Below are 14,618 nucleotides of genomic sequence, written 5' to 3'. Positions count from 1 at the left end.
CATTTTATCTAAATCAGCTTACAGTTGTACCCAGTTATACAGCAGGGTACTGTACAGGAGCAAGTCAGGTGTGGTACATTTCTTGACTGGACTTCAGCTGTCTGAATGGAAGTCCTTGTTGTTAAGCACTCTGCCCCCTGCTGGCCCACTCCTGCCCTACAGGTGCTTCCAGGTTGTTGTGTGGAATCAGCAGTTCACCACTTGATGATTTCGCTGTTTGTGTGCTCACAGGGTGACAAGGAGGCAGAGCTAGGGCTGCCCTTCTCTCCTCTGTGCGACCGCAAGGCCACCATGATCGCCCAGTCACAAATAGGTGAGGCTCGCTGTTTACAGTGGTCTCCGTTTCCATGGTAGCTATTAAGGAGATAAATCTTCCATGGGGAACATAAAACACTTTGTTGCCACCTTGTGGCTGTTCAATAGCAGCAATAATTATTTTGCCCTATTAGTTCCCTCCGTGCCCTCTGGCAAAACACGCATTTCCCTTTTTTCCAGTAAATAATGAAATTATCTGCAATTTTCAGACATCTATTAAATGTTATTGGTTGTGAATGCTATTATCTTTCTTTTTCAGGGTTCATTGACTTTATAGTTGAGCCAACCTTCTCTGTGCTGATTGACTCGACAGAGAAAATCATTTCTCCTCTTATAGAGGAAGCCATAAAATCGGGGGACTCTGGAGTGCGGAGGTCCAGGTATGCTCCCTTAGGGCCTGCCAGAATTCATAGGAAACTGAAAAACTCTTTGGTGCATGGAGCGTCCTAACTGTAAGTCAGGATCACAAAAGGGTTGGTTAGCCATCGCTTGCATTCACGGAGCGGTGCCTCAAATGTCAAAACGTCAAAACATAATGACATACATTAAGATGAAAAAAGATGTGCTGCGGCCAGTGGCGTCCACAGCTGGTTGTCTCTCTGAAGCGACTGTGCCGGCTCATTTCCCCTACCCTGTGCTCCAGCTTGACTGGCGGAGGCTTGGGGACAGTGGTGGAGTCGGTGCAGAGACACAGTGACCGCGGCTCCACCGCTGACCAGGGCACCTCCATAGACTACTCCCTGGCCGCCATCAACCTGAAGCACGTACGCCACACCCTGTCTGATGTCATCCAGCAAAACAAGGAGCGCTGGAAGGAGCTGGCAGTGCAAGGTGCCCCAAAGAAAGCCCTTTAAGTTCCTCAAGTCGTCTTCCTCCCGGAGCTCATCTCCCCAAATTTAGCCCAGTTTAAACATTGTGTGGGTCAGAACGGGGATAATGCTGGTGTTGGTCTTGTTTTGTCCACTCGACAGAGCTGGCAAATAAAGAAAAGGAGATGTCTTCTGGCAGAGAAGCTCCAGCGGAAGAAAACAAGGCCAAGGACACGGCTCTGATGGACATGGCGTTGACACGGACACAGCAGCAGACGGCCAGCGAGACGGAATCGAACCCAAACGAACTGAATAATGTAAACTCCCCGAACTCCTCACAGAATTCACTGAGCCTGGAGCCAACGTCCCCTTTGGAGGAGTGTCCTGGCTCACCCGCGCAGACCCTCGACTCTGGGCATCCGCCATGGAACGGTACCGATACCCCCACCAACAGCAGCCTGCATGCAATGACAGTAGTGCTGAAGCCCTGTGGTCATTCATAAAATCATGGTTATTTTCACCGAGGCACACAGTCGTGTGCGCAACGTGTTCTGGAAGAATCCATTCTGATTCTGAACCCTTGTAGGTGATGTTCTCCTTCTTGGTACTTGCACAACTGTGTCCAATTTGTGTGCTTGCGTTTACACTGGTTACTGCATCATCGGGGGGTGCCTTGTGTGCCCTGATATCCTTCCAGCTCTAGGCTGTACCTTGGTGACCACTCAACAACATCGGTTGTAAAAAAATATCTTTTTTGCATTAATTGTTGGGAATTAAACTGAATTGAAAGTTATGGGACAGTCTTACTGTTGCTATAATCACCCCCAGTACCGAGCCAAATGCCATGGATCAGACATGTGACTCTATTGTATACTGTGTTTACTAATCAGCGATGCCTTGACCTTCTTGCCGTGGTAACAATTGAGTGGCCTCGCTTCGCTGACGTTGTTCTTTTTCAGTCACACCTTTGCTTACGAACCATGATCTGACTTCAGCGCGATACCATTAACCCCTTCCTGCCTTGGTAACACATGTTATGTCATTGCAGGAGAGAAACGAGCGGCCGACCGTGACGATGCAGAGAGCCCGTGACGTCCAATGCCACAAATTTGCTTCCCAGATATTATTTTTCTGTTTTTGTACATTTGTTTTATTTTAAGTCTAATGTATTGTTATTTATTAAAGATGGGTTACTGTTTCCCTTTGCAACACAATATCCTGTTTTTTTTTCCTCCATCCTGTTCAGTCCCACACAGATCTCAGTTATTCTAAGCGCAACTCATATTAAAAGGAAATTCAAATATAGAGTGTGTGCATGCATACACACAGACTGAAACCACTTATCCCAAGCAGGGATGCAACGAGCCAGAGCTTAACTCAGCAACACAGGGTGCAAGGCTTGGGGGGCACCCCCAGGGCAGGATGCCAGTCCATTGCAAGGCACCCCAAGCAGGACTTGAACCCCAGACCCACCAGAGAGAAGAGACAGGCCAAACCAAACCCACTGCGCCACTGCACCATTACGGGTAGTACAGCACTTGACCGATGGATGCGAAAGCTTCATGTTACTCAAAACATTTTATGTCCCGAACATGAAATACATCAACGCTGTGCTCATTAGGCCCATTAATGTGTGTCCAGAATGATGTATGAGCAAATAGCAATGCACCAAGCCTTAGAAGAAGCCTTTCATTACAGGTAGTTATCAAGCTGAAACCAGGGAGCCCCTGACAAGTTGCCATGGATATTATAAGATGAGATAAAACGCTGTTTGCAGAGCCAATTTGTTGGAGACGCTCAAGCAGAACCCAAAGAGTTTCTGAAGTCCCTCTAGCCAGTCTAAAATACATTGTGGGGATGTCACTTTAATTAAATGGACTCCTGAAATAAAAATACATAGATATGAAAGGTAATAAATCATTTTTAATGCATTTCAACCCAGGCTGAGATTTTTAAACCCGATTGTGTGTGTGCTATTGCTGAATGAAATCTTAAGCACACATGATGTTACGCTGAAAGCGAGCAGGAATTCAAGTGGTCGTTTGTAAGAACCATCGATTTGCTCTAAGCCTGAATGTCTAAACAGCAGAAATGCATCAAGCTATAGCATTAGTATAATTAAAGCTCTACTGATGTTTTATTGCTGTGCTGCTGCCTTGCAAATGAACGGCAGATGTTTGAATCCTCCGTCTGCTGTAGGACCCTTGATGGAGATATTTACCCTGAAGAATACAGCAGGACCATCCATCCATTTAAATGGGTAAATAAATGTAACCAAGTGCAGAAACTAATAAGTAAGAGTAAGCTGTCCTCAGATAGGTGTCAAGTATATACTTAAATAAACTGATGATGATTATTATTATTATTATTATTATTACTCCCAGAATGAATATTGCTTCCCCCATCAGTTCAAATCCCACCTTCAAATATAGTACCTTTGAGCAACAGACCGATCCAGTTTCTCCAGTAAAATGACCCATGTTGGTAAAACAGCTCAATGCGAAAATGGGAAGGATGTGGTAGTGCAGTGGGTTTGGCCAGGTCCTGCTCTCTGGTGGGTTGGGGGTTTGAGTCCTGCTTGGGGTGCCTTGTGATGGACTGGCATCCCATCCTGGGTGTGTCCCCTCCCCCTCCAGCCTTACGTCCTCTTTTGCTGAGTTAGGCTCCGGCCTGCTGCGACCCTGCTTAGGACAAGCGGTTTCTGTGTGTGTGTAAAAATGTGCACAATACAGAAAAGAAGAAACTGATATATTCTGCTAAATTCACTGTAACATGACATGCAAAGAAAAAGGGCTCTTTTTTTTTTAAAGAACCTATTTATTCAATTTGTCACATTCCATAGGCAGATTAATTGCATCACTAAGGCCAAACTCTGTCAAAAAGCAGGAAACACTACAAGTTTCATTTTTAAAAAGGTAACTATGGTGAAAGTCCAAGAAAATCAGTCATCGCAGGGTTTCCATCAAAACGAAACTTTGATAAAAAAATGTAATTTTACATAACAAATAATTACTTATATAAGAAGAAAACTATTGCTGAACAGCAGGCTACGGGTCTGGGTGGAAACGGTCAGGACGGTCTGCAGAGTGAGATGCATCTTGGGAAAGACGGACGGCTGTAGGCTGCAGGGAAGCAGCTCCTCTGAAGCCTGGTTACCGCGAGATAGATGATGGACTGGACAGGTTCTCCTGCTGGCCCTCTGATGTCATCACCTCCCCTTTACAGACATAAATCCAAACATGTCACAACAACAATTAAAACGTCACATCAAAACAGCAACAGGAGGAGGGAGAGGAGAGGGATCGCGGGTTAGCCGAACGAAGGGCGTAAATGACACGCAGATCATCGATTTCCAAAGGGTCAGAGGTCGGGATGCAAACATTTAGTCCTGCGCACGTCACCAGCAGGACTCCAGACAGCAGGCGTCCAGATGGTGACCCTCAGCTAGATAGTATTGATGTTCTAATGAGTGAATAAGGCAACCTACACATGCGGGCGGAAGCCTGAGAAAGATGCAAGAAAAGGGCAGACAGGAGAGCCCGCCTGATGTGTCACTGCCATGGAAACAAGGTTCGTCTGTCATACACGCAGGCTTGTTATCCCAGCGCCCCATCAGCTCTTTGTACTGGTGCTATATCTGATATGTGCTACTAAACTATCAGATGGAATTCCTTCTGCTTACTCTGATCTTTGTATCAAAATTTTTTATTGTGAATATCAAAACTGAGGGACTTGAGCAGCACAGTGGCACAGCGAGTAGTGCTGGTGTCTCACGGTGTCTGAAGGGTGCGGGAGAACGTGGGTTCAATCCCTGCTCAGTCTGTGTGGAGTTTGCATGTTCTTCCCATGTCTGCGTGGGTTTCCTCCTGCAGTCCAAAGACATGCTGTTCAGGTTCCCCATAGTGTGTGAGTGACAGAGAGGGTGTGTGTGTTCCACTGATGTATGGATCAATGACCCAGTGTAAGTAGTGTATCTAGCAGTGTAAATCACCCTGGTGAATAAGGTGTGTGGGCTCATAACACTACATAGTGTTCACTGGGAGCTGCTTTGGAGAATAGCCTCTGCTAAGTGAATAAATGTAGAGCAAACTGATAAAAATGGTCACCAGCCACATTATAATAATGATCATAATTAAATGACTGCTGCATAATTAGATAAATCCTGATTTCTTTGAAAACATGGAGAGGATGCGGTTGTATTTAGACAACAATTTAACAGATTATTTTGCAGTACATTATTATATTATATATTAAAATATTTTAATGTTTGAAATATACTTGCTGGCGGAAACTATGATGGGGCCTCAGGACTTACCCTTAGTAATGGTGCTGTTGCTGCTGTCCTCGGGAGTGCATAATGAACTGACATAGGCCTCGTTGCCATTGGGCTCAGGCCCATTGCGATTGGCCCATTGGGCAGCGCTGGGGCAGTGTTGCTCCACGGTGGGACCGAAGGGGTCCGAGCCATTGCCTGGCCCCGCCTCCAGCTGCTCCTGCTTCTGAAGGTGCTGCTCCATGACCAGCTGCAGCTCTGCGCAGAGGACAGAGAGGGGCAGCCGTGACACCGGGCCGGAGCACAGTTCGCGTTACACCAGACAATTTGTGCGTCACAACACTTTTCACCGTATGCTCCCCGGGATCCTCCTGTCACGCGTTCCGACCGCTCGAGTCCAAAGCCTTGAGAACGCAGCTTCTTAACTCATTCTTTTTGACTTCATCTTCAGCGACGGATAACCATCCTTTCTCCGTGAGCGCTCGGGGGAAATAACTGTGCTTTCAAATTGTCTGCGAAACAAAAGGCCTTCCACGGGGAAGCAAGCGCACCCCAAGAACACGTAAAAGAATGGGAACACAAAAGGTCGAGCCGTGCGGTAACACGTGACGGTGACAATCCGCTGCCGAGGGAAAACATTGAGGGGACCGAAAGGCCGAGACAAGATGCACCGATTGGAAACGGTGAAGATCCTGGCCATTAAGTCACCCTTCATAATTCACTTTTTCTCTTGGCATTCACATACTTGTGCTGGTCTCTTTGTTCGTGGCACCACTAATCTGCTCTCCAGATTCCCAGGTAAACATCCGATGTAAGAAAGTAAACAGCCGATGCCCTTACTATCAGCTCATTGTATTCTGAGTATTCCACACGCTGTATAAAACACATCATGTAAAGGATGTTCTTTGTGAAGTACTTGTAGTCTGCAAAACCCAAATGCTGTTGGATCGTCCGTCCATCCATCCATCCATCCATCCATCCACCCAGTTTCATTAAGCACTTGTCCTGACCAGGGTAACAATGGTTCAGAAGCACTGGGCATAAGGCTACAGGGTGTACCCTGGACATGAAGCCAGTCCATCTCATGGTAGCCACACATATACACACTCACTCATTTACACACTATGGGCAATTTGCTCTATTAGAAGATATTTCATGACAAAAATGCTCAGGACTGGTGCTTTAACATTTGCCTCTACACCAAAGTCCTTTTGTGTCTAAGTGTGATGTTATCTTCTCATCTACTTTGGTGCAGATTGGGCAGATATTCCATTACTGCTCCTTGCCAGATGTAGCACAGGGGTCTTCTGTTTGTTTCGCGTGATGAACAGGACTGGGGGTTATGAAAAATCCCTGGCCGTTCTCCAGGATCACGACACGTGCGGTAATATGGGTACATGTAGGAATGGCACTTCTCCCCCCTCCAGCTAAGAGCAGCTGCACGAGTTCCGTGATTCAACAGTGAGGCTTTCGTAACGCATTCCCACATGTCTGCCGACACACTCCTACAGTGTGGCAACGGTCCTTCGGCAGACGCTTTCACTCGTGCTGGGTAAGCGATGCACCAGGTGAGCAGAAACCCCACTTCCTTTCTGCAAAGTGCTGCATAATTTAACCAGTTACAGATGTTCGGTCACCGTTGCTTCTTCCGGTTGGGCAGAAATACATCCCGAAACAACACTGACCTCCGATCGTGCTTGAGGAGCATGGCAGAGCTATGCGAGAAGATGTTAATCGTATGCGAAAGTGGATTTGTGTCCTTACGCCCGCCTGTATGTGGCGCAGCAGATGAAATACACAGCGTGGTTCAATCATGCTGCAGGAAAACCAGCATCAAAAGAGGCTAGAAGAACAAATTGCACTTTATTGCGTAATTGAAGGCACCTCAGCGGCGCGCTGCACGCAGCCCAAGCTGCAAGCAGCAATCATGCAGTCCCCGAAGCCCAAGCCTCTCTTTATCCTAATGGAACTATTACACCTCGAGGAAGAAAAATGCCATCATCAGCTACTGCATGTCGCCCTCATTCATTTTCCACTCGCACTCAATCTGCCGTACCTTCGCATCGCTGTCCGGACCCAGAATGCTCTAAATTGCATTGCGTAGAAAAGCATTTTTCTCACATTGGTCTCGCAGCCCATTTCTTAAAGATTCCATGAAGGCTATGCGACTGGACAATCATCAGACTCTTTTGTGGACAGTGGTGTCCGGCACATCCTCTGCATTAACAATGAATCGTTCTGTTTCACTACAGCCTGGGCTAAACTCAGCCGATTGTAGTTGTCCTAAGGGGTGTGATTATGGTCCACTAAGGTCCATTAGTGAGGGACAGACTAGCGGACATCAGAGCGGCAGAGCCTCGGTTCTCACAGCTGGACTCCCAGAGGAAGCCCAGATCCGCTGGCGGTTGACCCTTTCCTAAAGGCTCGTGCCCTCGTACCCAAGCCTTTTCCCAGCGGCTTTGCTTTTTGGACATACTGCGGATTTTGTGACCAATCCAACACAAGCAACATGCAAATTCTGGCCAACAAATGGTGCGCAGCGCAAACAGCGGCTTTGAAAGACAAATGTATGGAAAAAGACAGGCCGGCACACACCGCTTCCTGAACCAAGTATTTAGAAATACCACGATCCTGTGAAATACTGTGTTTTGCAAGAGCGTAGGGCTTTTTCAGCAGCAAGATCGCTGACACTGGCTCTCAGACCCTCCGTGCAACGGCTGATGGGAGATGAGGATGCGGAGAGTACCTCTCATGGTGGGTGGAGAGTACGTGCTCTGGTCCATCTGCGGGGGACTGGGCTCTGCACTCTGGGCCTGGCGTAGGGAATGGAAAACAACAGTGCTCGGGCCGATCCGGTTTCAGCGGTGCTATTTCAGGAGCAGAACCCATTCAAGCAATCAATGATAACTGCATCAGGCGGGCCTCTGCACAAAGCAGCTCGGGGAAATGATACAGCTTGTGCGTAGTGCTTAAATGGTGTCTGGAAAGCAAAATTGTGGGCTTGCCTTTCATTACCCGGCCTGGAGCATAAACATTAACAAGAGTATTTCGGACCGATATGTCAGTCAGTCCCCGAAAAGTATTAGGGCTCCTTCACATTTACTCATTTAGGAGATACTTTTCTCCAAAGGAACTCGCGCTTATTCACCAGCTTCTACATGGGAGTAATGTGAGGAAGGCTATCGGACAGCTGGTAGGGTTAGAGCTGTTGCCTTTAGATTCAAAGGTCGCAGGTTCAAGCCTCACCTCCAGCTGAAGTACCCTCGAGCAAGGTACTTTAAATCGTTCCAGTAAAATTACCCAGTTGTATAAATGGGTAAATAATTAAGAAGCTTAACACTTTAAGTTGCTTTGGAGAAAAGTGTCAGACAAATAAATAAATCCAAGCAGCTGGTGGGTCTTGACCCTATGACCTTTGCCTCTGAGCACAAGAGTTCTAACGACTATGCTATCCGCTGCTCTAGCCTACAAAGGGGACGCTAGCAAAATCTGAGAAGGTGAGTGACATACCTCTCCTGGATTGTTAGCTGTCCTCTTGTCATCTGCTTCTAGAAGAAAGAGGGAATCAGGCAGCTGTCTTTGGGCGCGCTCACTTGGGTTATTGTCTTTACAAAGCCAAGGACACCTGCCTACACACGATGTAACTCCGCAGTTAACTCAAGACCGATCGCCGTACGACGACACACGCCGCATGCAGGTACCTGTTTGCGCGGTTAGTCATCGACAATAGCGGTCTCAGTCCACGCATCGCTGTCTGGTCACGGGTTTGGACAACGAAGATGAACAGAGGGCGACTCGCAGCCGAGCGCGAGATGGGGCCTCGCTGCACCGCTGCGATTCATCATTCTTCTAGACTGACACATCCTCAACTGCCATTGACAATCTTACCCCTCAATTAATTGCTTCCCTGGCAACATGTTACAATCCATGAAGCAGAGTACAATAAAAAAGTATTTGCTGAGTAGACCCCGTTAGATCAACGTCCCCATTTCCAGGTCCGCCGTCTTTAGCTAAACCCGCCTCTCCTCACAAGAAGACAACCGGGATTTGGGCAATTTCTTGGACAGATGACTGCATTGTATGTTACATGAACACATGGGCAACGGGCGCTGCCCTCCTACACACGTATGGATGAGAAACTCGGCGCAGGTGGGCCGGAGAGGGAACGTTGACGATTCCGTGGACGTGAAAAGATCTCACCGGTATTGCTGAGGAGCGAAATACACACGTTTGTCACGTCCGCTTGCGCTGGGATGCCGTGTTCATGCTCCCACTCTTTAAACTGAGCGGGACACTCTCTTAAGAGCTTCGGTTTCTCAGTCTGAAGGACACAGAATTATATTTCGAGCCTTTAATGTCTTATTCTCAAATGGTTTGCAGACTTATTTACTATTTACCATTCATACAGAAACCTCTCGCTGCCAAAGACTTTAAAAAACTGGTAGAAATGCCAATGGTATCATCGTCAAACATTATTGCACTGTTAATGTAGTTAATGAACTGCCCGTTAGAAAAAGCTGAACTGACGTGGAGGGACATTCGAAAGAAACACGGCTCTGGAAATGGCTCGAAGTGCTGCTCGGCGACTGCAAACGCATCCCGTTGCGCACAGCCGCGTTTGCAGAGATGTTTCACGCAGAAGCTCGTGATTACTGGAAACACTTTGCAGAAAAGAGCACACGAAATGCCTGCGCTGCCTCTGCAGATTGAAAGCCGGGCAGTGATGCGGAGCCCTTTTCGAAAGGTTGTCAAGATCTTTCCGTATAGAGCTCGTGCGAAAGCAGAGGCAAACCCCCAAAGCCCAGCCAAGCGTTGCAGATTGCAGCACGGCCCACCAGAAGCGGGAGCTCTCTAGCAGGAGCAGTCCTCAAAGAGCAATTTCTCAATTTAATGTAAGCTCACAAATGTTTCCTTGTCCTCATTGGATTAGTAGGTTGTATTTTTTTAATTAGATGGATGATTTTTTTTTTTTCCTGAAACAAACATGAAATTAGGTATGAATGCGCTTTAAAGAATTGCCTTGAGGGAAGAAGAGTCTTTCGGAAGAACTGAGTAGCTTTGTGGCAGAGGAATAAAACTCATTGGCAGATATTAGACTCGCATGGAAAATTATTACAGACTGGTGATCAATATTGCCAGTTATGTGCATCCAGCAGAGGAAAATGTAATCAGCCCTTATAGCGAACCTGGAGCTTTTCCTCAAACACCAGAGGCCAGAGCGACAGAACCCGCTGCCGAGCTGGCGCCTCTCAGGGCTCATAACGGCACCGCCATTTGTGATAAAACCCAGCCGAGCCAAACACTTAGCGTCCATCGGTGGGAATGGAGGCCTCCTTCGGCACACGACGGGGGGAATGACACAGAGCATCGGTCGGCTGCGCATCGCGAGTCCGCCGACCGAGGCCCGTCAGTCCCGAAGGACTCCCAGATGCGTGGGAATTGGAGGTCATACGACGCGCCGCGGGACACGCATCCCTACGCATCCCATCCATCTATGTCCCTAAATACCTCTCGCCTCCTCCGTTACGCCAAGCGTGATGCCGGATCCGTCTGTGCTGCGAGCAGATGGGCGCCGATACCCGGCAATGGCGTGGGAGGAACAGCGGGCTCCGCAGATGTGGGTGTGCGAGTGGGCGCGGAGGCTGACCTTGCCGGCGGACGCACGGGAGAGGTCGCGCAGGCGGCGCAGACGGCAGAGAGCGGCAACAAGCCGAGATGCGCCCTTCAGACATCCGGCTCGGGCGGGAACGCGGCACGCATCGTCCATTAGCCGAAAGAAAGTCAGCTGAAAATAACCTAATAATCTGCGATTGACCACCAACACCCCACCCTGAGTTTCGAACCCTTTCCGCCGTCATACTCCGTTGATGCGAGTGCATGTCATCGATGTGTTCATGCTTTAAAATAAGGAGTCCTCGGCTGCGGGCGTCTTGGACGTTTTAAAATATTTTTGAATCCGTGCCTGATTTACATATGAAGCACCAGGCGAGGTTGCTTGCTGTCTAAATAATTATTTCGATAAAGCAATTAGGTGCTCTGGCTGAGGAAAGAAACTGTGGCCCTCGGGGATCAGAGAAAAAAATCTAATTAACTTCCCATTAGCAAAACTGACAAAACATGGTTGGCCGCTGTTGTCTCTGAAAGGATTTATGCGAAAATGAATGTCGATAAAACACGGTAAACACAGTAAAAGGGGGGAGAAAAAGGGTGAAACCAGTTTTCCTCTCTTCGTGCTTACTTAAAATGTGCATGGATGTTGACGCTCGCATTATCGATAACCGCTTGTCATATGCAGCATTGGGGGGGGGGGGGGTTCGGATCCCATCTCAGAAGCGTAGGGTAAAAGGCAGAGCACATTATGCAGAAGCACTAGCCTATCAGAGGGCGGTTCACACACAGCAGCACGCAAAAGGCAAATCGGAGTCACCGGTTCACCTGAAACACGTCTTTGGGCTGTTGCAGGAAACCAGAGCACTTGGAGGAAACGCACGCAAACACGGGAAGAACACAGAAACTCCCCACGGACACACAGAGTTGGGATTAAACATGTATCCGGATACATAGCCCGTGAGCTGTGAGACACGGGTGATACCTGCTGCGCCGCTGTGCTGTCAGGGTGTACAAAGAGCGCGGTGCCTGCGCTGTGTCTCCCATGCGACGTGAACCCCCAATAATTTGCGTTCATCACGATCGGATTGTTTGAGTTGGCACCGCTGCACCAGCCTGTCGCTGACCAGCGTTTTGATCACTATGGGTTATGAAGTCCTCCACCCCCCACATCCGAGCCAGAGGACAGAGTGCTCCTAATAAGTGTCCTTCCGTAACCCCCCGTCCCCAAGGAGGTGCCCCCCGCCCGACGAAAGGAGTGATCTCACCTAAAAGCCTGGGGCATTATCAGATCGACTATAACGGCAGCGCGTCACACACAGCGGGACATTTCTGAGCGTGCGTTGAGTGGCAGGCGGTTCGCTGCGGTGTGTTTTTGCAGCTTCCTGCTGGCCTTGTGTGTGTGTGTGCGTGTGTGCCCCCCCCCCATTTCACTGGGCTCTGTTGGTGCGCAGACAGTTCCGCTACGGCCCGTCTTAGGGGCAGGGAACTGAGAAACGGGATGCGGGCACACCAGCGCAGACCTCTGAACCGCATCCACGACTCCTTACACTCCATCTTTACCGCAACGGAGCCCAACGCCCTCCAAGGTTTAAGCTCATAAGCAGCTTCGAAGACCGTTGGCAAGGCGCTCGCGTCCGCCCTGCCGTTTCGACCCTTCGGACTTTTTGGACTTTGCGAGAGCTCGACCCTCTGTTAAGCTGCATGGAGTAAAATAACATTGAAATGAGAGCAAGGAAGGAAACAGTGTTACTAATTAAGTTTTTTTTTTTTCCATCCAAATGTTTCTTCTCACATTTTCCAAATGTTTGATTAGATTTCAACTCCCTGGCAACAAACAGAAGCCTGAAGACCTGATACGATAACGATATTTACACGGGAAGTCCTCGAGATTGGCACCGTGTGCAGATGGGGCCCTGCTGGCGCTGGCATTCTGTTGGACGCGGGCAGCACCGCACCGCGCCCTTTGAAATCGTACGCGGCACCAAGGCACTGACCCATTCACGAATACTCGTAAAGGGGAGCGGAAATGTCTGCTTAAAATCCTGTTTGAAAATTACTTGCGGAAGTATCGCGCAACCGACGTCGACATGACGGGGGAGGGTGCGGGCACAGAAAGGTTTGCGGGTGCCCCTCGGCGCACATGAGGGCACCGATGCGGGCATCTTCCGGGGCATCGTGGCAAGTATTTCCACGGTAAAGAAAGTGGCTCCTCCCAGGACCTACCTGCAGCAGATGGGTCGCTGTAGATGACCAGCGTGGCTGGCGTGGGTCGTCTCCTGCGGATCTGCGGAGAAGACCACGGTGGAGTTAAAATGCTCAAAACCACAGACGAGGCATCTGCTAATGGGCTGCCTGTGTAGAAGTGCACAGCGCTACTGGGCGTGGTGTTTTCCGTGGGGTTTTACCTTGTTATGTACCAGCGCACTCCTCAGCGAAACATCCCGGCTACCCACCCGGAGATGACCGGGATGGGTGACGCTCAATGTTTCAACTCGCGCCCAGATCGATGGCCACTTAACACACGAGATTCGGCGACTCGCCTCCCGACACGGATCCATTACCTCATTTAGGGAAGCTTGCAGAAATCAGCAAAGTGCACGAGGAGAGGCACGCGCCGAGCAGCCTCCCGAGAGGGAGCGAAATCTACGTGTGGAAAAGCGCTGAGAGATGACAGCTAGGGAAGGAACTAAAGAGCGTCCTGCAATCCAGACCCTCAAAGTCAACATGACTCAACGGTGAGTGCTTGTTCGTCTCGTGGGGTTAGCTCGGTCTAAGTCGCGCTGTGCCAAGAAAGTCAACTATTTCGACATCGACGGCTCCTCTCGGACAAAAAGGACCAAAGACGTGGCTCATCCGCGCAGCTTTACCGCTTCGTCAACCGCACCGTAATACCGTTAATCGCAGGAGGGAGCGTGAAACACCTTGTGGAGCGTTCCTGCGTTCTGCTGCGATGACGTGTAGATGATCCGTGTTGACGGTCGATGTAAACATCACGGGAGTGCGAGGACGGAAAACAAACAAACGGCATCGACGTGTGGCCAAGGATGCGACACACAAAACGATTGCCGATCATATTTACTGAAGCGCTGCGTTGATTATAAATGAAAAGCTGTAAATATTTCATTGCGAAATCCCACGGAACGTTTTCCCCCAAAACCATCTCGGTCAGAATACAAATTCCAGCGACAAGAAGATACGAAAAAACACTGACAAATTCGTAGGGAAGCGTCACACTTCGTCATCCTATCGAAAGTGCGGGCCTTCGTTAGGCCCTCATTTGCATATGCAATCATTAAGAGTGATTGCAGCCTTCTACTCACGTGTTCGGCCGCCTGCGGGTCCAGCTGGTTCTGAAAGGGAGGGACGGCGAACTGGATCTTCTTGGGACTGTTGGGCTCCATGATCCGACCAGGAAGACAGAAAGAAAAGAGATATAGAGAGAAATGTAGCGGGAGGGAGGAAGGGAGGGAGGGTGAGCGGGGGGTGGGGAGAGAGGGGGTGTGTGCACAGAGCAGCCGTGCGGAGGGGCACAAAGTGGAAAGCTGCTGCAGTGTCTTCTGGCAAGCCCTGCAACTGTCCTCACTTGGACACGGTTCCTTTTCGAACCCCGG

At 49.1% G+C, this 14,618-nt stretch overlaps 2 protein-coding genes across 10 annotated transcripts in view; one reads left to right on the top strand and one right to left on the bottom strand.

Moving 5' to 3' along the window:
* Positions 1–2,325, top strand: part of pde1a (phosphodiesterase 1A, calmodulin-dependent) — a 42,212-nt gene extending 39,887 nt beyond the window's left edge. For 5 of the 6 annotated variants that reach the window (XM_018728955.2, XM_018728954.2, XM_018728956.2 and 2 more), the window contains 4 exons: positions 232–313; positions 575–695; positions 959–1,146; positions 1,287–2,325. In XM_018728955.2, the coding sequence (XP_018584471.1) occupies positions 232–313; positions 575–695; positions 959–1,146; positions 1,287–1,627 (732 nt within the window). In that variant the 3' untranslated portion in view covers positions 1,628–2,325. The remainder of the gene's footprint in view (positions 1–231; positions 314–574; positions 696–958; positions 1,147–1,286) is intronic. The other variant, XM_018728953.2, reaches the window with a different exon arrangement.
* A 1,636-nt stretch (positions 2,326–3,961) lies between these two features.
* ppp1r1c (protein phosphatase 1, regulatory (inhibitor) subunit 1C) lies at positions 3,962–14,434 on the bottom strand. 4 transcript variants are annotated; one of them, XM_018728906.1, is made up of 6 exons: positions 14,328–14,434; positions 13,231–13,291; positions 8,908–8,945; positions 8,144–8,210; positions 5,440–5,655; positions 3,962–4,341 (listed from the first exon to the last, which is right to left on the bottom strand). In XM_018728906.1, the coding sequence occupies exons 1-6, from the start codon at positions 14,406–14,408 to the stop codon at positions 4,277–4,279; spliced, it is 528 nt and encodes a 175-aa protein (XP_018584422.1). In that variant the 5' UTR covers positions 14,409–14,434; the 3' UTR covers positions 3,962–4,276. The 4 variants fall into 4 exon arrangements, with proteins under 4 accessions (XP_018584422.1, XP_018584424.1, XP_018584420.1 ...); XM_018728908.1 differs by having other exon boundaries at positions 8,908–8,942; XM_018728904.1 differs by lacking the exon at positions 14,328–14,434 and adding an exon at positions 13,413–13,581.
* Positions 14,435–14,618: the final 184 nt, after the last annotated feature.

The sequence above is a fragment of the Scleropages formosus genome, chromosome 21, assembly GCF_900964775.1.
Source record: "Scleropages formosus chromosome 21, fSclFor1.1, whole genome shotgun sequence".
In the NCBI taxonomy this organism is placed as follows: domain Eukaryota; kingdom Metazoa; phylum Chordata; class Actinopteri; order Osteoglossiformes; family Osteoglossidae; genus Scleropages; species Scleropages formosus.
The sequence above is the reverse complement of the archived record's forward strand: the minus strand, read 5'-3'. Positions and strand labels throughout refer to the sequence as shown.

Coding starts and splice junctions, on each gene's coding strand:
- ppp1r1c (XM_018728904.1), bottom strand. CDS start 13,565: ATGGATCCGTGTCGGGAGGCGAGTCGCCGAATCTCGTGTGTTAAGTGG. Junction 5,656..8,143: donor CTCTCCACCCACCATGAGAG/GTACTCTCCGCA, acceptor TCCTCTGCGCAG/AGCTGCAGCTGGTCATGGAG. Junction 4,342..5,439: donor CAACAGCACCATTACTAAGG/GTAAGTCCTGAG, acceptor ATGTCTGTAAAG/GGGAGGTGATGACATCAGAG.